The 26,868-nt window shown below is 41.7% G+C and overlaps 1 protein-coding gene across 1 annotated transcript in view; it reads left to right on the forward strand.

Annotated features, from left to right (window-relative positions):
* MOB1B (MOB kinase activator 1B) overlaps positions 1-25,779 on the forward strand; it is a 56,487-nt gene extending 30,708 nt beyond the window's left edge. The window contains exons 2-6 of the mRNA XM_070948250.1: positions 9,272-9,438; positions 14,947-15,040; positions 16,434-16,567; positions 18,051-18,214; positions 20,772-25,779. Of these exons, the coding sequence (XP_070804351.1) occupies positions 9,272-9,438; positions 14,947-15,040; positions 16,434-16,567; positions 18,051-18,214; positions 20,772-20,849 (637 nt within the window). The 3' untranslated portion in view covers positions 20,850-25,779. The remainder of the gene's footprint in view (positions 1-9,271; positions 9,439-14,946; positions 15,041-16,433; positions 16,568-18,050; positions 18,215-20,771) is intronic.
* Positions 25,780-26,868: the final 1,089 nt, after the last annotated feature.

Below are 26,868 nucleotides of genomic sequence, written 5' to 3' on the forward strand. Positions count from 1 at the left end.
GTGAGTTCTAGTCCTGCCTTAGGCATGAAAGCCGGCTGGGTTATTTTGGTCCTTTTGCTAGGAGACTGTGAGTTCTAGTCCTGCCTTAGGCAAGAAAGCCAGCTGGGTTATTTTGGTCCTTTTGCTAGGAGTCTGTGAGTTCTAGTCCTGCCTTAGGCAAGAAAGCCGGCTGGGTGACTTTGGTCCTTTTGCTAGGAGTCTGTGAGTTCTAGTCCTGCCTTAGGCAAGAAAGCCAGCTGGGTGATTTTGGTCCTTTTGCTAGGAGTCTGTGATTTCTAGTCCTGCCTTAGGCAAGAAAGCCAGCAGGGTGACTTTGGTCCTTTTGCTAGGAGACTGTGAGTTCTAGTCCTGCCTTAGGCATGAAAACCGGTTGGGTGACTTTGGTCCATTTGCTAGGAGTCTGTGAGTTCTAGTCCTGCCTTAGGCAAGAAAGCCGGCTGGGTGACTTTGGTCCTTTTGCTAGGAGTCTGTGAGTTCTAGTCCTGCCTTAGGCAAGAAAGCCAGCAGGGTGACTTTGGTCCTTTTGCTAGGAGACTGTGAGTTCTAGTCCTGCCTTAGGCATGAAAACCGGTTGGGTGACTTTGGTCCTTTTGCTAGGAGACTGTGAGTTCTAGTCCTGCCTTAGGCATGAAAACTGGTTGGGTGACTTTGGTCCATTTGCTAGGAGTCTCTGAGTTCTAGTCCTGCCTTAGGCATGAAAGCCGGCTGGGTGATTTTGGTCCTTTTTCTAGGAGACTGTGAGTTCTAGTCCTGCCTTAGGCAAGAAAGCCAGCAGGATGACTTTGGTCCATTTGCTAGGAGTCTGTGAGTTCTAGTCCTGCCTTAGGCAAGAAAGCCAGCAGGATGACTTTGGTCCATTTGCTAGGAGTCTGTGAGTTCTACTCCTGCCTTAGGCATGAAAACCGGTTGGGTGACTTTGGTCCTTTTGCTAGGAGTCTGTGAGTTCTAGTCCTGCCTTAGGCATGAAAACTGGTTGGGTGACTTTGGTCCATTTGCTAGGAGTCTGTGAGTTCTAGTCCTGCCTTAGGCATGAAAGCCAGCAGGGTGACTTTGGTCCTTTTGCTAGGAGTCTGTGAGTTCTAGTCCTGCCTTAGGCATGAAAGCCGGCTGGGTGATTTTGATCCTTTTGCTAGGAGACTGTGAGTTCTAGTCCTGCCTTAGGCATGAAAGCCGGCTGGGTGATTTTGATCCTTTTGCTAGGAGACTGTGAGTTCTAGTCCTGCCTTAGGCATGAAAGCCGGCTGGGTGATTTTGATCCTTTTGCTAGGAGACTGTGAGTTCTAGTCCTGCCTTAGGCATGAAAGCTGGCTGGATTGATCTTGTTGCTGGGAAAATAGGAAGTAGAAGGACTATTGAGCTATTTATAAAAGTAATAAAAGCTATACAAAAATGACCATTTTAAAAAATAAACTATTTGAGGGAAACCTAAATCTTTTTAGGGGAAGTATGGTATAATAAATAATGAGGTTGTTATATAATCTATGGATGACACTGAGAAAGTATGCGGTCAGCTTTTTTCCCCCCCGAGTGGATTAATTAAATTTTCTGGCAGAGGATGCCAGGCAGACAAATAACATATTTTCTATAACGTTTACCAATTCACGTAATTCACTGCTGTAATAGTCAGCAGCTTAGAGAATTTTAAAAAGGGATTTTGACAGATTCATTATGAACCATTTTCTGGGCTGTTTTTCCAAGTTGTCTAAATAAAATCGTATTTTATCTTGTTTCTCTTTGATTTTTTTTTAAAAGAGAGGTTTGCAGCAATAGATGAAATAATTACTACTTACTAAACTCACTTTCCTTATCTTGGATGTTCTCCAGATGTTTCCATTTTAATGGCCAGATATCTCAGCATTAATTCTGGGAGTTGAAGTCAGCATATCTGGATAATTGCTTAGATTTAAGGCTGAATTCACTGGGCCTTAAAGGTACAGCGGCGTAGAATTCCAGGCGTAAGATCTTCATTATTTAGTTTCATTATTTAGCTGAATATGAGTGACAAAGTAACAGGGTGGATTTGATTTAAATCGAGTTGATTTAAATCACAATTTAAATCATGATTTAAATCACTAGTAAAAAGACTTGATTTAAACCAACTTGATTTAAATCATAATTTTTAAAGAGCAACTGTCATCTCTGCTACTCCTTTGACCCTCTGTTGACTCACCGATGGTCCCAGTGTTGCAGAATATACAGCCTTGTGCTACATAACTAAGCTCCATTTCATGCTGAATAAACTAAATTATTTATGTATCTTAAATAGAAATCTATCTTACGATAGATTTTTACCCCAAAAGTTTTTTATTAAAATAAATTTGATAAAAATCAAAAAAAATCCAATTTAAATCAAAAAAATCCAAATTAAATCAAAAAAATCTGATTTTTTTTTTTAAAAAAAAATCATTGATTTTTATCCACCCTGCAAAGTAATAAGGAAACTACATGGTCACCGATATGTGAATTTTCATAATTGAGATTTAAATAAAATTCTGAGTGTCTTTTTTTTCTTTAACCTATTTTAGTTTTGGAAGCTGAATAGTCCGGAAGTATCAGCTGCTAAATACATACACAAACTTTCTGCTGAAAAAAATGTCTTCTCCTCATGCTTTGCTTCTAAAGTGTCAGCCAAAAACTGGAAGTAAGGTTTTGAACATGTCATTTAGGAAGGAAGACTAAAGCAGTGGGGAGGTGCAGTTCCTGCTCTCTATATGGTAAAAGAGGAAGTAGACAACATTGCTTTAACAAACATTTTGGAGCTTTAAAAAATGTCGAAGGGCCCCTGCATTCGTCATAAGGATGTTTCAGCAGCAATGAGATTTAAAACTGACACTTCCTTGAAGGTTTGGCCTCTATTAAAAACTAGAAATAAGACACCCCACTTGAAATAAATCTTCATTTCTTACTTGCATAAGAAAGGATATAGATGGGGGATGGGCTTCAAAAATTTTAGCAAGGGGTTCTCTGCCCGGTTGCTGGGTGGGCGTGGCCATGGTGGGCATGGCCTAGTCGGCCTCCTGCACCATGGCGGGGGGGGGGTGTTTTGCCTTTCCCGGGATCCGGAGATTTTCTTTGAGCCTCCAGGAGGGCAAAAACGGCCTCCCCAGGCTCCGGAGGCCCTTTGCAGGTCAGAAATGAGCCCGTTTCCGGCCTTCCCGAATTTCCAGTAGGCCCGTTTTTTGCCCTCCCCGAGCCTCCACGCGCGCCCTTCACTTACCTGAATCCAAAACAGGCCGCGTGGGGACTCCTGGGAGGGAGGAGGGGCAGGGGGGCAGCCAGGAGTGGGATTTGGGGGCTTTCCAAACTGCACAGAATTTTAGCTAGAGGTTCTCCCGAACCCCTGTGAACTCCCAGCACCTCACCCCTGGGTATAGAAATATAATGACTCTATACATTGGACAGATCATTCTAAAACACATTTTCTGTGTAGAATTATAGGACGTAAAACCTGCCTATACAGGTAGCCCTCGACATACGACCACAGTTCAGTTCAGAATGAATGTTGCTGTGTGAGAAATTTGTTAAGTGAGTTTTGCCCCATTTTATGACTTTTCAGTGAATCCCTGCAGTTGTTAAATTAGTAACACGGTTGTTAAGTCAATCTGGCTTCCCCGTTGACCTTGCTTGTCAGAAGGTTGCAAAGGGGGATGACATGACCCCAAAACACGGTCATAAATATGAGTTAGTTCAAACACATATCACCAATAAAATTCTATACAAACAATTTAATGTTTGAACCTATACGTTGATATGGCCTATAGGCTAATTTTCTCTCCCTCTCTCTCCCTCTCTCTCCCTCTCTCTCTCTCTCTCTCTCTCTCTCTCTCTCTCTCTCTCTCTCTCTCTCTCTCTCTCTGTGTGTGTGTGTTGTTGTTGTTGTCAGGCATCCAAATGTAAATTACGTGACCCTGGGGATGCTGCAATAGTCATAAGTGTGAAAAACGGTCATAACTCACTTTTTTCAGTGCTGTCGTAACTTTGAATGGTCACTAAATGAACTTTTTGTAAGCCGAGGACTAGCTATAGTTGTTTTCTTTCAGAAACGATTTGGACATACCTATTTAACCAGCATTTATGGGGTTGGCACCCCTTAAACATTCAGAATAAGATTATATCTCAGAATGCCTATTACAATGCTTTGTAATAGGCATTCTGAGTAGTGATGAAATCCAAATTTTTTTACTACCAGTTCTGTGGGCGTGGCTTGGTGGGTGTGGCAGGGGAAGATCTCCATTCCCTCCCCACTTCTGGGGAAAGGATATTGCAAAATCTCCATTCTCGATTGCTGGTTCTCCGAACTACTCAAAATTTCCGCTACCGGTTCTCCAGAACCTGTCAGAATCTGCTGGATTTCACCCCTAATTCTGAGATATAACAGGACTCTTAACCCATCCAAATTTTTCAAGCTTTACAAAAGGCCAACTGGGTTGGAGCCAGAGGTGGATTTCAGCAGGTTCTGACCAGTTCTGGAGAACCGGTAGTGGAAATTTTGAGTAGTTCGGAGAACTGGTAGTAAAAATTCTGACTGGCCCCGCTCCCATCTATTCTCTGCCTCCCAAGTCCCAGCTAATCGGGAGGAAATGGGGATTTTGCAGTAATCTTCCCCTGGATTAGAGAGGGAATGGAGATTTCACAGTATCCTTCCCCTGCCACGCCCATCACAACACGCCCACCAAGCCACGCCACACCCACAGAAACAGTAGTAAAAAATTTTGAAACCTACGACTGTTTGGAGCCTTCTAAACTTCAGAGAAAAATATTACATAGAGCAGGGGGCCACTGCAGAAAAGGCCCATCTTCTAGTCCCCATTAGCCAACGTTCTTTGACTGACAGGATGTACAGCATGCCCAATCTGCTAGATTGAATTGGATAGGTAAAGAGCCCAGGGGTGAAATGCTACTGGTTCACTCTGGTTCGGGCGAACCAGTAGCGATAAAAACTATCGGTTCGCTTGAATCGTTGGGGGAAAAAAGCTACAATCACCTGTGCCGCGCAGTTTAGCTTTGCTAGGAAACAGGATTTCCTGCTTTCTAACGAAGCTACACCGCGTGCCACAGCTGATCCCCCCCCTCGCTGTTCTACTTACCTTCCCCAGCCTCCTTTTGGTGTGCACTTCACATGCGCGCATACTGCGCGTTTGGTGTGCATGCGCAGCCAGCAAACCGGTAGCAAACCGGTTCAGATTTCACCACTGGTAGAGACTCTTGGAAAAAGGCAGTCCCTCGGGTACCCGAATCCCAAGGCATATAGCTCTTTCAAGGTGACAGCCATCACTAAAACCGAATTAATATCGTCTCCTTGGAGCTTGGACAAGCAGCTACTTGGACCGAGTATCCTTAAAGCAATTAAGGATTGTGTAATGGCTTTTAGAATGTAAAATATAGGTCAGAAGGATTGGGGGAGAAGGGATCTCTCTTCTTTTGCCCTCTAATACATTCTCAGTTTGTAGCCTCATCCCTAATACCTAGAGGAGAGTCGCAAAGGTGATTTTTTTTCAAGAGGCAATTGGACTTTCTGGGTTTTTGTTTCTTTGAAGACGTTTCGCTTCTCATCCAAGAAGCTTCTTCAGGCTGGATGGTGGAGAAATGGAAGGATTTATATTCCTTGCAGACATTTTATTTATTTATTTATTTATTTATTTATTTATTTAATTAATTAATTAATTAATTAATTAATTAATTTGTATACCGGCCTTCTCCCAGAGGGGACTCAGGGCGGTGAACAGCCAAAATTAAAAAAACATACAAATACAAAAGTTAAGATAATTAAAAAAGAATTAAATCATTAGCTTCCCAATTTAAAACCCCCAAATCCTTGAAATTTAAAATCCCAATTAAAAAACCATTTAGGCTAGGCCGGCTTGGTGGAATAAAAACGTCTTCAGGGCTTTACGGAAGATCCGGAGGTCCGGGATCAATCGTATTCCAGGAGGCAGCTCGTTCCACAGGGCGGGTGCCCCCACAGAGAAGTCTCTCCCCCTGGGGGCCGCCAGCCGACATTGCCTGACCGACGGCACCCTGAGGAGGCCCTCTCTGTGAGAGCGTATTGGCCGGTGGGAGGTTATCGGTAGCAGCAGGCGGTCTCGCAAATATCCTGGCCCTAAGCCATGGAGCGCTTTAAAGATGAGAACCAACACCTTAAAGCGCACCCGGAAGACCACCAGGAGCCAATGCAGCTCGCGCAGGAGAGGTGTTACGTGGGAGCGCCACGTTGCTCCCAAAATCACCCACGCGGCCGCACTCTGCACTCTGCTCCTCAAGGGGAGCCCCATGTAGAGAGCGTTGCAGTAGTCCAGGCATGACGTGACCAGGGCATGAGTGACCGTGCACAAGGAGTCCCGATCCAGAAAGGGGCGCACATCTGGTCATTTGCATCCTTTTAGGGAGTCCTTGAGGCCTCCTGGAGGTTTATCTGTGCCATCAGGGTCACCTGAGTAGTGCAAATGGATATGGAGCCGCCTTGGAACTGTTGAAAGGACTGGGTTGAAAGGACCGGAGATAGATGATGTCTTTCATTGAGAAGTTGGAGCTGTGCCTTTTCTGCAGGACGTTTTCTCCCCTGTGTCCCTTCAGTATTGAGCAGAAGCTGTTGGGGATGCATCTCAAACTGAAGCGCGGATCAGGGGGTGCTATTCAGCAGGTTCTGACAGGTTCTGGAGAACCGGTAGCGGAAATTTTGAGTAGTTCGGAGAACCGGCAAATACTACCTCTGGCTGGCCCCAGAGTGGGGTGGGAATGGGGATTTTGCAATATCCTTCCCTCAGGAGTGGGGAGGGAATGAGGATTTTGCAGTATCCTTTCCCTGCCATGCCCACCAAGCCACACCACACCATGCCCACAGAACTGGTAGTAAAAAAAAAAAATGAGTTCCACCACTGGCACAGATCGTTCCTGTAATCTGCAATTTTTCTGGAAATTTGTTCATACTCCCGCACCATTCGAAGGGTGTGCATCCCAAGCTCAATGTCTATGGAGATTCTCAATCATCCTCAGTCTGAAAAAAAAAAAAAAAAAAAACATGACCTGGATGACTGAGAATCTCCATAGACACCTAGAGGAAAGCTTTTTTTTTTCCCCACTGCAAAATCAGGTGCATGGGACGATCTGAGTTTAAACAGCAGCAAAGGATCAAGCCTGAAATCTTTTCCATTTGCGAGGTTGCTCAGTATTAATTATCTGTTGAGTTGGGACCAGATATTTTGGATGATTGGAAGAAGTGCCCTGTAAGCGCAATAAATAATTTCCCATATTTTATGCATCGCAAAAATAAGATCATTGCTTTAACTTGCCTTTGATATTTCTTGCCAATACATAACTTTGGCCGTCATCGGTTTCAAGCTGACTTGCGTTTTGTTTTTGCACCTGTTCAAAACGAAGGGTACTTCTATGTAAAGGTTTATGCAGCATAAATTTAATAAGGATAAGTTATAACCGGAGATGGGTTTCAGCAGGTTCCGACCAGTTCTGGAGAACCGGTAGCGGAAATTTTGAGTAGTTCAGAGAACCGGTAGTAAAAATTCTGACTGGCCTAACCCCCATCTATTCTCTGCCTCCCGAGTCCCAGCTGATTGGGAGGGAATGGAGATTTTGCAATATCCTTCCCCTGGAGTGGGGTGGGAATGGAGATTTCACAGTATCCTTCCTCTGCCACGCCCACCAAGCCACGCCCACCAAGCCACACCCACAGAACTGGTAGTAAAAAAATTTGAAACCCACCACTGCTTATAAATTTTAAATTTGTAATTGGTTTTAACTGGGTTATTTTAAATTGATGGCCAAAACTATTTAATGTTTTTAAACTGCTTTTAAATTTTATATGTTGTGTTTTTTACCGTGGCTGTTCACCGCCCTGAGTCCTGTTAGAGAAGGGCAGTATACAAATTAAATAAATAATAATAATAATAATAATAATAATAATAATAATAACTCAGTAACATTTTTGGGGGGCAAGTATCAACTCCTAAAATAATTTTATTGTTGTATTAGAAAATGTCCTATCTAAGCTAATTTTGATGGTGGAGCTCTTAGAACAGATGCTTGGGCCGCATCCGGCCTGCTGGATGCTTAGATCTGGCCCTCAGGGTCACTCTGGAAACGGGGAAGGACCACCCTGTGGTGCCTCTGCTAGCGAAAACAGAGCTCGGGAGGGCTGCATCCAGGGGTTTCAAACTCGATTTCATTGAGGGACGCAACAGGATTGTGTTTGATTTCGGGGAGGGGGGACCGGGGAGGGCGTGGCCAGCTTGATGTCACTCATCAAGGCCCCGTTTTTGGCCATGATGGCCTCCTGTAGCCCCCTGCCAGCAAAAACGGAGCTTAGGAGGAGCCGCCCGTGAGTCCTCCTGAGCTTCTTTTTTGCTGGCAGAGGGCTGCAGGAGGCCGTTGTGGCCGAAAACGGGGCTTCAATGAGTGACGTCAAGCTGGCCACACCCCCCTGGCCACACCCATCCCCCCATGCTCTCCTAGTCCTCCAAGGTCAAACACAATCCTGATGCCTCTCTCAATGAAATTGAGTCTGACACCCGTGCCTTAGAACGCTTTCCGCTATTTGGGGCTATTTTGATTCTTCTGCCCGTTATGTTTTGTTAATCGTTATTTTTGTCTGTTTTAATACTGTATGCTGCCTAGAGTTGTTTCCAAATTACAGGCAGTCTTCAATTTGCAACCATTCGTGGAGTGACCATTCAGAGTTACTACAGCACTGAAAAAAGTGACCAGTTTTCACACTTAACGACCATTGCAGCATCCCCATGGTCAAGCAATCAAAATTTTGGCTTCCAACCAGCGAAGTCAATAGGAGGAGCCAGATTCGCTGAATGACCACATGATTCGCTTAACAACTGCAGTGGTTTGCTTAACAGCTGCGACCAAAAAAGGTCGCAAAATGGGGCTAAACTCAAGTTAACGACTGGCTAGCTAAACAATCAAAATTTTGGGGTCAGTTGTGGTTGTAAGTTAAGACCGCCTGCATGTGTTTTCGGTCAACAAAATACTGCCATCTCAGAACATTGAGGCCTTGAGGGGATTTGACAATCTTACAGATGATTGTTTTAATCATTTTTTTAAGTTTAATTTAATCGGGAGGGTTGTGGATGCCATCTGGGTTGGATGCAACAATGCTGACCTCCGAGAGACATTAATCCTATTTAATGTAACTCTTCATATTGCTTGTGAAGCAATAAACCAAGAATGTGTGAAAATAGAAATGATTTCCCGGCTTCTAGTGCTCAGCGTCTTTTTTGAAGCCAAAATATCCTTCTCCTTTTTGCAGTGGTAGCCGCTCTTCTAAAACTTTTAAACCAAAGAAGAACATTCCGGAAGGCTCCCACCAATATGAGCTGCTGAAACACGCAGAGGCGACTCTTGGAAGTGGCAACTTACGGATGGCTGTTATGTTGCCCGAAGGCGAAGATCTAAACGAATGGGTTGCCGTGAACAGTAAGGAGAATCTGCTTTGGTTCTGTATATGTTTTCAAGCACTGATCCATGAGGAAAAAAACATCTTATTTTGTCTTTAATATAATCCATTCCTCCTGGAATTGGTCAACTGAGACATACTATTTAGTAGGAAGTACAGGAAGTCCTCGACTTACAACAGTTCATTTAGTGGCCATTCCAGGGGTAGGATTCTACCGGTTCGGACCAGTTCGGGCGAACCTGTAGCTCCGACAATCAGCTGTGAGCGAACCGGTTCGCTCCAACAATCAGCACTTTACTTACCTTTATATCCTTTGTTTGAAGCCCAGCTGATCGGCGGGGTAAAGCGGATTGCCGCGCCTCAGCTGTTTTACTCACCGGGGCTGAGTAGAAGGTAAATTTTAGCGCTTAATTCAAATGCACCACATGCACGCTCAGCAAACCAGTTATTACACCGGTTGAATCCCACCACTGGCCGCCTTTCGAAGTTACAACGGCACTGGAAAAAAAGTGACTTATGACTGCTTTTCACACTTAACGACCGTTGCATCATCCCCGGGGGTCACGTGATTTACATTTGGATGTTTTGACAACCGACTCAGGTGGATGACGGTGGCAGTGTCGTTAAGTGTGAAAAACGGTCATAAAGTCACTTCTTTTCAGTGCCGCTGTAACTTTGAACGGTCCCTAAACAAAGTGTTGTAAGTCTCGAGGGCTACCTGTGTTTTACAATATTTGTAAATCCCTCATCGTCATGAATCTGGATGACGAACAACCCAAGAGACTGTAATGGAATAAAAGCGCCACAGCAGAAAGCAGTTGGTTAGAAGACAGTTAAACGAAAACAGGAAGCTAAAAACTTAAGGCTGTTCGGGTGGCCTTAAACCCCAGAAATATTGCCCTGCTTTGAATTCACGGCAGGACAGTTTGATAAGACAAATTTGTGCAGCAAAAACATTAAACTTCACCTCCTTTCTGAACTCTGCTGGAAACAAAGCTGGCTTAAGAAGCGGTCGTCTGGATTCAATCTGTTCCTTGGTTTTGGCAGCAATGTCAGCCAGATGTTCTGTCTGGGTGTTACCATGGTTCCTGATTTAGTTATTTTTAGCCGAAATGTACCAAAGAAAAACACAATAAACAGATCTAATATTAATAATATACTGATTCTACAGGTTTTTTTTTTAAAAAAAGGAATGAATACTAATGTCTATTCATTTAAATAAAACTAAAAAAAGGCCCGTGTAATAACATAATAACATAATGTATGTAATAACATAATTTCCCAGTTGATGAATTCCCCTCCGTTTCCCCCCTTCCTACTCATGCTTTTAAAGCAAGAATTAGTTACATTTCTGTTTGTGGACATGTGGTCTCTGTTTACTCGTTTCCACCTGGTTTACTAGTCTCACAAAAAGACTGCAGGCAGTTTTACCATTCTTGCTTTCCTCTTCAGCTATTCAACTTTCAATGAGTAGCCCATCTTTTTTTTTTTTTTAATTTGATTTATATGCCGCCCTTCTCCGGAGAGTCAGGGCGGCTTATATTGCGTTAAGCAATAGCCTTCATACTTTTATATATTTTTTACAAAGTCAGCTTATTGCCCCCACAACTGGGTCCTCAATTTACCTACCTTAGAAAGGATGGAAGGCTGAGTCGACCTTGAGCCTGGCAAGATTCGAACTTACTAATTGCAGACAGCTGGAGTTAAATTACAATGCATTAGTCTGCTGAGCTATCCAGGCTCAGTTCTTCATAATTGTTTTAAGGCAAATGGGTAAATTCCATGAGTGAAAACCTTGAAGTCACTTTGAGTTTTGTTCCGATATACTGGAACAACTCTGGTCAGGTTTGCCTCTTTCCCTCTTCCATCATCATCATCATCATCATCATCAGATTGATGAAAGGAAAAAGAAAAGACTATTCCACCATACATTTGTCATCTCTTTTACTTTAAAAAAAAAATTAAGGGTTATCACTACAGCTAGTCCTGGACTTACAACTGTTTGTTAGTGGCTGTTCAAAGTTTACAGTGGCGCCGGAAAAAAGTGATTTTCACACTTACGACTGTTGCAGCATCCCCATAGTCATGGGATTCAAATTTGAACGCTTGGCAACTGGTTCGTATTGATGACGGTTGCAGTGTCCCGGGGTTGTGTGATCCCTTTTTGCCACCTTCTGATCAGCAAAGTCAAAGGAGGAAGCCAGATTCGTTTATCAACCGTGTCACTAACTGAACAACTACAGTGATCCACTCGACAACTGTGGCAAGAAAGGTTGCAAAGTGGGGCAAAACTCACTTAACATGTATCTTCGCTTAACAACAGACATGTTGGGCTCAAATGTGGTCGTAAGTCGAGAAGTACCTGTATCTGATTTTTCCACACAATTCACCAGTTCTCCCTGGCCAGCCATGCCTTCTGGTTTTATATGGGAAGAGAAGGGCAGGCAGCTGAGCAGGAATAGCCCTGGAAGTCAGGGATCGGCGATTGCAAGGATATCTGTGTGTCCCCAATAACACACCCTGGCCAGTTGGAGTGGAGGCGTTTGCGGCCGGATTGCATAGCCCCGCCTTGCACTGGAAGGGGTTGGAAGTCATCAATTTCAATACCTGTTCTGCCCCAGCTACGGACCCCAAAGAACGCAGCACACACAAACTCTATACAAAGCTTACTTTACTCAAATAACTCAGTCTTTATCAACCAAAGGCTGTTAATAAACTGTCTTAACAGCCTACCAGAATTCTAAGATAAGGTAATCACAGTCTTACTAGAGTTGGCAGAAAGCCCAGAAGCAATTTTGCAGAGAATCCAGACGCGAAGGAGAGTGAACTAAAGTTGTTCCCTACAGTTTGCTGCAAGTGGCGTTCCTCCTTAAATAGGCTAAGGGAGTGGCCAATTAGCCCCAAGCCTTACTCTCGAGGAGACCTCCTCCTGAGGAGCCACTCCTGCCTTTTGGCAGCTCTGCGCACCTGTGCATTGAGAAGAGGCTCCTCCTCTTCGTCCTCTTCACTTAAAGGAGCTTCTGGAGGTTCTGCAGGCCCTGGCTGAATCCCTGCTTCTGGCACCACATCTTCTCCAGCCTCCTCACTGTCCGACTCCAGCGCCAGCTGCACAGGCTGCTGGCGCAGCACCACACCAGCCTCCTCGTTGTCGGAATCAGCTACAATCTGCACAGGCTGCTGACGGGTCACAACAATACCCTTCACAACTGTGGCAAGAAAGGTCGTAAAATGGAGCAAAACTCTCTCCCTCAGCAGCCGGAATGTTAGACTCAATTGTGGTCGTATGTCGAGGACTACCTGTATACACGAATCAAGGTTACAAGGACATCGTGTCTTCTGGACTAATACGCAAAAGTTCTATTCTGCACACTGAAGTTTTGAAGGCTGTTGTTGGAACACATCCTGTCCTCCTCACAGAAGGGTGTGCATGGAATTACCTCAGTGTATCCAGAATTTGCGATTCCCTGGTGTCTAGAGAGGAAATGTTTTATCTTCTCTGAGGCAAAGACATGAATGAGGAGCAGTCTCTCTCTCTCTCTTAACGTTCATATCAACGATGAAGAACAATTTTAAGATATACGGTGATTCCTCAAAAATAAGACCAGATCTTATATTATTTTTTGCTCCAAAAGAGACATTAGAGCTTATTTTCTGGTTAGGTCTTATTTTGGGGAAAATATGGTACTAATTGTGTACCGTACTAATTGTGTCTGTCTGTCTGATGATTTTAACGGGGGCTTATTTTTGGGGTAGGGCTTATATTACAAGCATCTTGAAAAATCATGCTAGGGTTTATTTTCTGGTTGGGTCTTATTTTCGGGGAAACAAGTTGTTATGCAGCTTACTAGTCCACGTAAACATGGCTGCTGGGAAAAACAGGGAAAGGACGGCCAGAGAGACTCCTGTCATTTTTATTTTTTTTAAAAAAAGAAATACATCGTTTTTTTAATAGGCAATGACAATGCTATTTGAGTGCTGGCCGTACAAGTGCAGAATCTTTTTGGAGAGGCCGGTCATTTGGGATATTCAGCTCCTCTTTTCATTTTGGTTTGAGTTCAGTCAAGACGGAAATAAATAATCTGGATTGCAGGAACTTGATTCGTAGGAACCTTCCTTGAAGAAAGTGCGAGTTTTGCTAAATAAATAATCTGACTAGTAGATTAATGGCGGCAGCATTGAAAGGGTCCGGCTTTGTTTTCCCAGAGAGCCACCGGTTGTGGGAGGCTACATATGTCTCTCAGGACAGATGTTTCTGCAGCCAAATTAAAACAAAACAAAGACGTTTTGGTTGCCAAGATCGGTTTTCAAATAGAAGTCTGCAAACAACTTGAAAGAGCTAATTCACAGATACTGTCAACGTGAAAAGAACAAACTTCATGATTGCAGGCTAGAATATTATCGTTGCTGTTTTCAAGGACATCGTTTTTTCCTAGCAAATGGGAATTTAAACAAAAAAATAGATACTCGGTTAACGCATTCATTGATGCAAGCCTCCTGTTTTGCACAGTTTTGTAAGCACCAGTTCTGCCGAAAAAGAAAACTGGAAAATTTGCAAGAGCCGAACGAGGGCAAGCCACTCTATTTAATATCAATAGCTTTCTGCTTGAATGATAGAGGAGATGGTCGAAAGCGTGAAGGATTTCTGGCTCTGTTAGAAAGGATTTGCTCAGCCAATGTGAATTCAATCAGAACTTTGGGTCTTTCATGTCCAAAGAAAACATTCATTCCAACGGGCTTCATTAATTTGTCTTTGGTTTGTTAGCTTCTTGGGGAGATGCAACCACAACCTGAATTATATGCCAGCAAAAATACACTTATTGGATAGAGCTGCAGGGCCTGCTTCGAATTGTTTTTAATTCTCCTCTGCTCCCAAAAAAAAACTTTTCAGAGCACAGAACTCATACACCGTGTTTCCCCAAAAATAAGACCTCACCCGAAAATAAACCCTCCCCTGAATATAAGTCCTTCCCCAAAAATAAGCCCTCCCCAAAAAATATTTAAATGCATGCCCAGCCGGTCCCCGCCATTTCCTCTGGTTGGGGTTAGGGAGACAGAGCTGGAAATCAGGTAAGACAGCAATAGGAGCCCCATCTTGCTCCACGCGCCCCAAAATAATAAGACCTCCCCGAAAATAAAGCCAAGCGCTTATTTCAGGGTTCAAAAAAATATAAGACAGGGTCTTATTTTCGGGAAAACGGTAGTTACCACAAATCAACCAATGTGAGGGGAAGGGAGTTCATAGGCAAGACTGGAATTTTGGAGAGATCTGTTACGGGCACTTTTATTTTAAGCAAATCTCATTTTTGTACTCGCAATCGTGTGAGTCATTCTATCTCGATTCTTGAGCCTTTCTTTAAAAAAAAAAAAAAACATTGGATGTATTTCTGACGACCGGTTTCCTGTGGAATCTGTGGCCATCAATGTTGCTAAAAAAGACAGAACGCGTCTTTTGGTTTGCAGAGGGATTTCCCCCCTAATAGTTGCTTGCTAAATGGAATGTGTGTGTTTTTTCTTTCTTTCTTTGACAGCTGTGGACTTTTTTAACCAGATCAACATGCTTTATGGGACAATTACGGACTTCTGCACAGAGGAGAGCTGTCCAGTGATGTCTGCCGGGCCAAAGTAAGAACGTCAGCCATGCTTACAAACTAGGAGAAACCAAATATCAGCCTTTTCCCATTTTATCATTGAAAATACTCTAATCTAGAAAACAATTTTGTGTTTCTCATGGTTACCTCTTAAAAGACTGTGAAGCCTGGAATTTTTTTTTGTCTCCAGAAGTGATGTGTATGTCGGGCAGGGGGGTTGTTCTATATTTGTGTACTATATTGTGTAGTCTTCCTGACATTTGCTGGGAGTGGGTGGGATGGAACAAGACACTTTGTGCCAAGAACGGCACCCAGCCTTCCATCTCTTTGAGAGAGCAACTTATTCTTATCTTAAAAGGGAGAAAAGTCCTATTGGCCGTGTTTGGGGGCCACCCCAAATCAAACACTCATATCCAAGCCCCCCCCCCAAAAGCATGACAATGTAAATGGGAGGGAACTATGGCCCCTTTATGACTTGTGGACTTCAGCTCCCAGAATTCTCCAGTCAGCCATTTCAAGACTCGCAGGCTTCAACTCCCAGAATTCCTGAGCCAGCCATGGTTGACTCAGGAATTCTGGGAGTTGAAGTTCACAAGACTTGAAATGACTGACTGGAGAATTCTGGGAGCTGAAGTCCACAAGTCATAAAGGGGCCATAGTTCCCCACCCCTGAGGTAAATGGAGACCTTTTACTTTTACTTTACCTTATTTTGGATTTATATACCGCCCTACTCCCGAAGGACTCAGGGCGGTGAACAGCCAAAGGATAAAACACACATAATACAAAATTTAAAAAACAATATAAAAACACATTAAATAATTTGGCCGACACAGATTAAAACACCCTCATTGTTTTAAAACAAATTTAAAATTAACAATTAAAAGGAAGTTAGGCCAGGCCAGCCTGAAATATGAAATAAAAAGGTCTTGAGAGCACGGCGGAAAGTGCGTAAATCCGGGATCCTCCGTATCTCCGGGGGGAGCTCGTTCCAAATGTCAGGTATCCCCACAGAGAAGGCTCTCCCCCTGGGGGCCGGCAGTCGACACTCACCGACGGCACCCTGAGGAGCCCCTCTCTATGGGAGCATACTGGCCGGTGAGAGGCTACTGGTGGCTGAAGGCGGTCTCGTAAGTACCCAGGTCCTAAGCCATGGAGCGCTCTAAAGGTGGTAACCAAGACCTTGAGGCGTACCCGGAAGACCACCGGGAGCCAGTGCAGCTCGCACAGGAAAGGTGTTACATGGGAACGCCACGTAGCTCCCATAACCACCAGCGCAGCCGCATTCTGGACCAGTTGGAGCCTCCGGGTGCTCCTCAAGGGGAGCCCCATGTAGAGAGCATTACAGTAGTCCAGGCGGGAAGTGACGAGGGCATGAGTGACCTATGGTTATTTGAAAGGAACCTATTTCACTTTCCTTCCATTCCAGATATGAATATCATTGGGCAGATGGGACAAACATCAAGAAGCCAATAAAGTGCTCGGCACCAAAGTACATCGATTACCTTATGACTTGGGTTCAGGATCAGCTGGACGATGAGACGCTGTTTCCATCCAAAATAGGTAACTCTGAAATGAGGGCTTAGGCACTACGCTAGCTTAAAAGTGGGGTGGTCATTTATGTTATTTCTGAAAGTACGGAAGGAAACAAAAACATCAGGCAGGGGGGAAAAATACAAACTTCTGAAGAATACAGAATAACAAGAGTTGGAAGGGACCTTGGAGGTCTTCTAGTCCAACCCTCTGCTCAAGCAGGAGACCCTATACCACTTCAGACAAGTGGTTGTCCAATCTTTTCCTAAAAACCTCCAGTGTTGCAGCATTCACAACCTCTAGAGGCAAATCGTTCCACTGATGAATTGTTCTGACTGTCAGGAAATTCCTGCTTAGTTCTAAGTTGCTTCTCTCCTTGATTAGTTTCCATCCATTGCTTCTTGTCCTGCCTTCAGGTGCTTTGGAGAACAGGTTGGGCCCCTTTTCTTTGTGGCAACACCTTAGATTATGGGTGTCAAACTCAAGGTCTGGGGATCCGGCCCATGGGGTGCTTAGATCTGACCCATGGGGCCACCCTGGAAACAGTGAAGGACCAGCCGGTCACATGACATCACAGAGTTTCACAGGGAGGGGGGGAAACAGGGTCATAATTGGAGCGTAAATTACTTACATAGGGTCAGAGCTGGCTTCAGAGACTCATGATTTAATTATGACAGTGAATGTACCAAGTCTTTTCACACCAACTTCAAAGGTTTCTCCCCTAAATGGCCTGTGATCATCCAGTCCAAAGGTGTCTGAATCATGGAAACTGGACCAAATTTAGTTAATCTGAGACTTTTTGTTGCTCATCCAAGCAACTTCACCAATCAGAGCAAAATTACTTAGGCGGTGAGTCAGAGACTCGTTGGAACGTACCAACTTCAGGGGTTTTCTCCCCAAAATGTCTCACAATATGTCAATGAAGACTCAAATCATCCAGGCCAAAAGTGAATCATGGCAATTGGACCAATCTTGGTTAATCTGAGACGTTTCGTTGCTCAGCCAAGCAGCTTTGAATGCCTTTGAGAATTCCCAGGGATCTATGCTAATTGGAGAATTCTGAGAATTGTTTTCTCAGTGTACCAGGTTGAAGAAGAATTTGTCCATTTCATTCAGGTCAGACACTTAAATAAATCTGCTGGATACTGTGCTTCCCTCAAAATAAGACCGGGTCTTATATTAATTTTTGCTCCAAAAGATGCATTATGGCTGATTTTCCGCTTAGGTCTTATTTTGGGGGGAAATACAGTACTAAGCTCCTCCGTCTGCTGACGATCTTAACTGGGGCTTATTTTGGGGGTAGGGCTTATATTACGAGCATCCTGAAAAATCATGCTAGGCCTTATTTTCCGGTTGGGTCTTATTTTCGGGGAAACGGGGTAGTTTAAATATTTTTTTTCTGGGACAAACCTTGGACAGTGCTTTTCCAATGAGCCTGGCCCTCACATTCCTGTAAAAGAGGGCAACTGTTTGGGGTAGAATCGGCATGATTTCCCTTTTGCTTGATTTCTAGGTGTTCCCTTCCCAAAGAATTTCATGTCGGTAGCTAAGACCATCTTGAAGCGTCTCTTCAGAGTTTATGCTCACATATACCACCAGCACTTTGATCCGGTGATCCAGCTTCAAGAAGAAGCTCATCTCAACACGTCCTTCAAGCACTTTATCTTTTTTGTTCAGGTAAACAAAACACAGCAATTCAATGGCTGTGGTTTAATTTTGTAGGTACAAAATGATTCTTGGAGCTTTCTGCCATCTTAAGGGGAAAACTCTGTCACTGCGTTTTTGTATTTACCAGATGAGTTCTGACAGAAACATCTTGGAATTTTCAGTCACTTAAAAACAATTTACCAGAACCTTGACTTTGTTGCTGTGCCACACTCGCATCACCTTAATTATTTAAATTCTGTGCCGCAGAATCGGGCACTTCTAAAAAAAAATGCAGATCTAAAATTGGTAAAAGTAAAGGTTTCCCTCACACATATGTGCTAGTTGTTCCTGACTCTAGGGGGCGGTGCTCATCTCCGTTTCAAAGCCGAAGAGCCAGCGCTGTCTGAAGACGTCTCCGTGGTCATGTGGCTGGCATGACTCAACGCCAAAGGCGTACAGAACGCTGTTTCCTTCCCACCAAAGGTGGTCCCTATTTTTCTACTTGCATTTTTTATGTGCTTTCAAACTGCTAGGTAGGCAGAAGCTGGGACAAGTAACAGGAGCTCACCCCGTTACGCAGCTCTAGGGATTTGAACTGCTGAACTGCAGACCTTTCGATCGACAAGCTCAGCATCTTAGTCACTGAGCCACCCCATCCCTAAAATAAAATACGTATATGCATAAAGATAATGAAAGCAGGAAGTGATAATGCTGCAGTAATAATCAGTCTTATTTCATCAACCATGGGATGAGAATTGAATTTGCAGTTCCACAACAGAAGTTGAAATGTTTAGGATTTGACATATGGAAACATCCATCTTGCGAATACAAAATGTTTTGTTAGTAGAACATCAAACCGAGAATGAACCTAAATACCAGATGCTCCACATATTGTAAAATATAATGTAATACAACGAGACAGTGTTGATAGTTTACAATTGCACATTTCTGCTTATAGTGGCAGGATGGATTAGATTTAAATCATTACTTAGAAAACTCAGTTTAATTATTAAAATTATAATTCATTCCTTCAGGAACATTCTATAGTATATAATACAATTTTTAAACATTTCTGGCAGTATTTGCTACTTCTTTTTCATCAGTTTTTCCCTCTTTGGTATTGATATTTATAGCATGCATTTTAATTCTGCTGTTTGATTTATCGCCACTGTTCCCCTGCAGATCTTTGAAATATTAAAACTGCATTTATTCAGAACTTGGCACATTTTCTTCTCAAAATTCACCAATAGTTGTTCTATAATTATCATTCCCTGCTGTGTAACATGCAACGATCACAACGTATGGATTTCTAGTTTCATGTACAATGACAACAGACTAAATTACATCCATTTATATTTTCTAACATGTATTTTAGCTCTTTCATTTGTAATTTAAAAATTGTACCTTGACTTTTCTGCATATAAAACTTCTGTTCCCTAAGATGAAACTACCCCATTCAGAGTTAATACATCCTTCCCTTTTCCCTTCATAGACACACAGCAGATCTTTTATTTGTAAATTCATACAGTTTTGGGAGCTTCATCATTGGAAGCTTTCAAGAAGAGACTGGACTGCCCTCTGTCAGAAATGGTGTAGGGTCTCCTGCTTGGGCCCCCCTTACCACGCTGTTAATCTGTTATATGTTTTATATTCCCAAACTCAGTCATTTCAGTGCTGAGGTTGTCACCATAATGGGACCATGGACAGTGACCTCTGTTGCCCATCATGCCTTGAACAATTGAGTCTTTCACTTAACTTTTTTTTTTAGATAGATAACCTTTTTTGCCACTTTTTTCTGTGAACACAATGGCACACGTTAAAGAATGAAATTTTGATGCCCGCTGTCAAAAGGAAAATAAATATATACCCATATATGCATACCCATACCCATATGTGTGTATGTGTGGTGCAGTGGCCTAGAGGTGGAGCTCTCGCCTCACAATCAGGAGGCTGTGAGTTCGATCCTAGGTAGAGGCAGATATTTCCCTCTCTGGGCGCACTGAGAATATATCTGCTGAAAAACAACAACTCCTAATTGGCGACAGGAAAGACATTCAGCCAGTAACCACTCAGCTCCATTCAGTTGCCCAGACTCCAACCCGCATGGGATTATGGGATCGTTAAAAGAGGATGATAATGACACACATCCTCATCATCATCTGGGCAACTGAATGGAGCTGAGTGGTTACTGGCCAGATGCCCTTCCTGTCACCAATGCGGAGTTATACGTTATGTTATGTTATGTTATGTTATGTTATGTTATGTTATGTTATGTTATGTTATGTTAATTATATTAATTATATCATATCATATACATACACACATAATAAATATACACAACATACATATCCATGCTTGTGTATCTCCATGAGGTAAATTCTGGTTATCTGTGCATGCCGCAAGAGATGGGTAAAGTACATTCCTAAGAAGCATGACTTTCTGTAGAAAGTTCATTTCTTTCTTCCCAGGGAGGCCTGTTTTTTTCCTCCCTAATCTCCCCCATAAACTGATTTTTGCTTTCAGTGATGTTAATATTTTTCCCTTAAGCATCCGATTGAGACGCTGCTTTTGTTTCTTCCTCCCACAGGAATTTAACCTTATAGACAGACGAGAACTTGCTCCACTCCAAGAACTGATTGAAAAACTCACTTCCAAGGACAGATAAGCAGAAAATGAAATGGTGGAAATCCAGTTGGTTTTCTTTAAAGCAGGCATGTGGGGTTTTTAGGGATTTGGGCTGAAATTCTCTGCGCACTTAAAAGTTCCACGGGACTTTAACTCCCGAGTAAGTGTGTGGAGGAGGTTTGCAACCTTACATTTGTTTGTTTTTAGAAAGGAAAGGAAACTTCTGTTTTAATTCAGGCAACCTAGATCCATTCTCTGTGCTTTTTATTTGTGAAACAAACCTCTTTCACTTAGTGAGATATATATATATATACACACACACACACACACAGTAAATGGTTTTCTGTTCTTGTTCATTGTTAATGTTGATTTTTAGCAGATTGTTGTGTGTTAATAAAGGAAAAAAGACATGCTTGTTGGGGAAATGTGACATTGCTAGTTGGAAAATGCAGGATTGCCAGTCGTACAACGTTCTCAGAAGGTCCTTTAAAAGAGACTTAATCTTCTCTAAGTGCCTTGGTAGATTCTCTTCTGAGGCACAAAGCACATACAAAGAACATTGCTGGAAACAGAAAACACAAATAGCTACCCAGGACATTTATTAAGACTTGTTATATGTAATTAATCAGTGCAAACCTTTTCTAAAAGCCATAATGTCTGTCAGTGATCTCCAATCTTTTAAAGAGAAAGCAATGACTTTATAGAAGTGAACATAAGTTAGGGAAGAGAAGTCAGCGAGTGGCTCACTTTATTTTTTTATTTTTTTTTAATAACCTACTGAGGTATCCACCTGGTACATCTTCGATATTGTAGGGGGCCAAGAATAATTCTGGGTACACCACTTTTCCACAATTTACATTCTGCCAAGATTTGAACTCATTTTGATCGGAAAGTCGGATTATTTTTTTTTTCTCAAATCTGTGCTTTTATCAAACTGAACCCTAAACTTTCCCGCCCTTTAAATCAAGAGTCCCACAGTGGCTTCACAACAAAATAAAAGGGAAGTAGTTTCCAAGGAACAGTAATATTAATAAATCCACCGTAGTTCTTTTTAAAATGGGGATAGAACAACACTGATCTTTCAACTTAAGAGAAATTGTCTCAGTCTACTTATCATGGAGTATACTTATCATTTCATGCCTTCTAAATCCGTAGCCCCTTTATAATCTCAGTTGTACAAGGAAACGCTATAAAGGAAAGCATTTATCTCTTGTAACATGATACAAAGTACAGTGATATTTTGGGATTTTTAGTGGGTGGGCATTTAAAGATAACTTAATTGGAGACACACTAATTTTGATAAAAAAAAAATTGCAAAGTTGTTTTGCTTATTTTCCTCTCTCTTCCTATCCTTTATCATCGAATATTTAGAATTTGGGATAATTCCTGCGGAGGAATTAAAAAATGAGAAGCCTATTTCTGATTTCGTGACTTAAGATCATCAGCTATTGTTCTAAATGCCAGGGCAGCTGAAACTCACCAGTGGTTTGAGCATTAAATCCAAAATCTCCCATTTTTAAAATTTTTCGGAATGTCATACATTTTGTCTGCTTTGCCACCGTTTCCATGGATTGACTGACACACAAATTACTCCACGTATCCTTAAATCCTAATCTTGAAGCTCACTTCTCAGATTATCATTAGGATTAGCTACAAATCACATGAACATGTGCTATGTGACAATATAATAATATCTAAAGCCCATTATTGATACCTTAAAGTCTAATATACACAACAGTTTCTCATAGTTTTTTTTTATTATATCTTTGAGATTATATACATACCTTTTAAGAACTGAATTGATAAAAGGCATACAGGATGTTCTTTCCCTGAGAAGTAGACAATTAAAATTAGTCACATGAGGAAAAACGAAACAAATTACTATTACATCGTCTAGCTATACTCTTGTCCCTTATAACCTGATAGCCATTAATAACAATAGTTCTTCCTATGGATCTACTAAAAAAAGTGAGTGTGGTAATCAAAATCTTGGCAATGTTTCATAACCAGGTTTGATCTTGGTGTTCGTAACACGTTTTGTCAATATTTGATTTTAGAAGTCAAGATTCCCAGTCCCAATTTCTGAATCTCAAATTTGAAAGTTTGAATTGCTAACTGAAAACTTTTTTGTTCACAGTTGGGATGTTGAAAACAGTTTAGAGGTTGGGACCGTTATGAGCCATTTTAAATATCCCCAACCTCCATCTGGCAATTTTAACCACTCCTAAAAGATATCTGTTAAAAATAAGAGGGGAAATTTCAAGATCTTTGGATCTTGAAATGAATAAGACTTCAGAATGTTTAATTAGAATCAATATAGCTTGGCCATAATAATCATCTCCCATCATTTTAGTCTTTAAAATTTAAGGGACTTACTGGAAACAATGATGACAAATATAGATTCCATTCATTGCTAATTTCCTTCTTGGATGATAAACACTTGGAGATCATTGACTAAGAGTGCTGTTGGGTCAACTCTTATTGCATTGAAGACTGAAAAATTGACAATATCAGGACCGTGATTATTCTGAATTTGATCAGCACTATAGAAGCTTTTAGTGGGATTGCTCCGACGGTCTTAAAAATTCTTTATTGTTTAAAAGTGTGTTGTGATACAAACAGAAAGAGTTTCCTTGATCTTTCAGTTGAATACAGGTATTGAAAACTGAACACTGTAGTTATTATTAAAAAAAAGAAAGTCACAGTCTGGAATCTAGCCTTTTCATTTAAAAGGACAGCATGGTAGAAATCATAGATACCTTTTTGATACCAAACATAAGGCAGAAACTTATTATTAAATTTTTTTTCCTTATGGCCAGCCGTTTAACAAACACTGTGTTCCTTCCATGGAGAAGGAATAGCCTTAAAATGTCAGAACTGGCTTCATTCTCTGTCTCACCTGTCAGTGTTCTCTCTTGTCTTGGTTACCCACCTGCACAGGTAACAAACCTTAATTAGATGAGGTTGCAAGTTCCTTAAAACCAGCTGTGTTGTGTTTTCTTGAGCCAGTGGATTGATTTAATCCAGAGAATTGATGTTGGTGGGAGAAAGGTTTTTATCATCCTGGCCTCTAGAAATTATAAGCCTAACTTCACACATCCATGTCAGGGATGCGTGCTAATTGTGCAAGGATAAAAGTACCTTATTTTTTGTCCAGCAGTAGTAAAGTGGGCTTTAAAGAGAGAACCTTCAAAAAGAAAATCCCCCCTTTTTCAACCGCTTGCCAACATTTCTTTAACAGCTTACTATGCAAGAGAGAATTTTGAATATTCACTGGTAATCTTATAGAACCAGAGGCTCCATTAAGAATTTAGAGTTGACACCACTCTCTCAAACTTATCCCATAGGCAAAAAGCTAATGCTGCTATAGACTGGTCTTATTTTTATTTTTATTTTTAATTCCCATGTCTGAAAGCCTTTTCTTAGATTTCCATATAAAGATTATTTTTCTGAGGGGGGAGGGGTGCGAAGTGTGTGTGCCTGTGTGTGTGTTGATTTATCTGGGAAATAATTTAAGACATGTATTCTTTCCCCAAATATTAAAGTGTAAGTGAAATGCCAGAATTCCTATTTTAAAAGTGTAATATGACATCGGACCTGCCAGTTTTTTTCAACCGCAATGCTCTCATATTACTTGATGCATTTTATGCAGGGAAGGGGTGGGGGGATAAATTTCATTTCTTAATAGGCAAAAAAAAAAAAAAAATTCCTAAAACTGCATTTCTAGAACCACTAGCCACGTTAGAGGTATATTTCCATTTATGTCTATTGCACATGTGTGTTTCCTTTTTAAAACATAATTCTCTCCTGCGGTAGCAGAATAACTCCAGTTTCAAGATGCTTTATTTTGCTTTATTTTCTTTCCCAAGAGCACTGTCCTTTCAATAGTTTTTTCATAGATTAATGTATTTTTAGGGAAAATTAATTTTTTATAGCCACTAAACTGTACTCATTATTTTTGTACACTTATTACTAGGTTATTTGGAACACAAATCTTTTGAAATGTCATTTGGTTCCATTTTTGAATTTACTCACTGATGTTGTGTTGCTAAATATTGTCACGAGAATCAATGCTTTCAAATACGTAGCGAGGGGGAAAACAGATTTGAGAAGAAACTATTGCTGGTCCCTTCCGGTACCTAGATAGATCTACTCAGGTCCTTCTTCATGCAGCATATTAGAAAAACATAGGAACAATTTTTTTCTGTGCTCTCTTGGTGAAGAGTGGAGAAAGATCCCAGGAAAACTAGCCATTCCTTTAATTATAGCCTTTGAAAAGGATCTATTGTAGCAATTGCTTCTTTGTCCGATCGAAAGAATCTACAACCAGCAGAATCAACCCGAAGCTTTTCTGAACTTGCATCTCTCTGGACAACTGAAAATTTGAACAGATTTGTGGAGACGCGGAAAGTTTTTGGTTAACATTCCAAGTTTCCACCGAGGAAACGTAAATTACGTGGGCAAAATCCTGCAGCTTTGGAAAAGCCATTTGACTCTGCTGATGAAATTAAGGGAGTTCCTGTGTGCTAGAATTTATGCTGCATTAGGGATGGAAATTTGACCTTCCTCAATTGACACCCTCTCTATTAAAAGAAAAAAAATAGGTAGCTACTTATCAGAGAGGAAAAGCTGGACACACACACACAAAATCATTTAAAAATTAAAAAATGCAACGTAATCTGTACTGTAAGCAAACTGTGCCAATATATTACTTCAGTTTGTAGTCACTTAAATCAGTACTTGTTCTACCTGAAAAATGGCTTTTTAATGAAAAAAATGATAAAAATAAATAAATAAAAGTTGGATGTCTGAAATTCTGCAACACATATATTGGAAAAGATGTAAATAATGTATACATATTGTTGTAAGTGATGGGATGAAAAAAAAAACTATATAAATTCTAGGCTTTTTCAGTAAGGAAAATGGATGCTGTTTATAAGAAGAAAAATAAATAGCTATGTTTGACACGACTGCTTTTTTTCTCCCCCTTCTCATATTTATAGTTTTTAATAGATGAGATTCATATGTCTCTGTACATTGTGCACATCTGATCATTCCTCGATAGGTGTACTGCGGTCGCCTCACATGGATTTGTTACCTGTTTGTACTGCGAGCAAGACAAATGGCAATAAAATGAACCCATGTCCATCCAGTTCCTTCACTCAGGTTACCCAAAGATTGATGAAGTTTTTATATAAGGGGTAAGGCTACTGGAAAGGAGGTTGTGTGGTTGCTTTTGGCTAAACATAATAGACCCGTACTAGACTGGTGCGGTGACCTAGAGGTGGAGCTCTCACCTTACAACCAGGAGGCTGTGAGTTCGATCCTAGGTAGAGGCAGATATTTCTCTCTCTGGGCACATTGAGAATTCAGTGGTGGGATTCAGCTGGTTCTGTCCGGATCGTGCGAACTGGTAGTGATGACTGCAGGAGGCTCCGCCCACCTGCCCAGATGTAATGCTCGACTGCTGCGCATGCACAGAAGGCCGTGTACATGCATAGAGGTGGCACGTGCGCTCACATTTGCGAACCGGTAGGCAAGGTAAGTGAATCCCACCTCTGGAATATATCTGCTGAATATAACTCCGTATTGGTGACAGGCAAGGCATCTGGCCAGTAAACACTCAGCTCCATTCAGTTGTCCAGACTCCACCCCGCAAGGGATTATGGGGTCGTTAAAAGATGATGATGAAGAAGATAACAGGCCCGTACTTGAACCTCATTCATTTTGGATAACGATTGGATTCTTTTTATCCAGTATACATGGAATACTTTAACTTTTGATTTGGAACCAGATTTCAATAACATTTAGAATAAAAGTTTTGGTAGAATTCCTCATTATCCTTCCATGATGATGATGATGATTCTTGCCCCAGCTACTTCTACCTGGATTAAACAGCCCCATTTACATGATACAATACAAGAATCAACACTTTTTGGGTTGAATCTGGACCACTCCAAATTCAAGACATTTTACATATTTCTAGTATGTTGTGGTGTATCCCAGGGGTGAAATCCAGCAGGTTCTGACAGATTCTGGAGAACTGGTAATGGAAATTT

This window comes from Pituophis catenifer, unplaced genomic scaffold (genome assembly GCF_029215685.1).
Source record: "Pituophis catenifer annectens isolate HBS135680 unplaced genomic scaffold, rPitCat1.0.hap2 SCAF_8, whole genome shotgun sequence".
NCBI lineage: Eukaryota > Metazoa > Chordata > Lepidosauria > Squamata > Colubridae > Pituophis > Pituophis catenifer.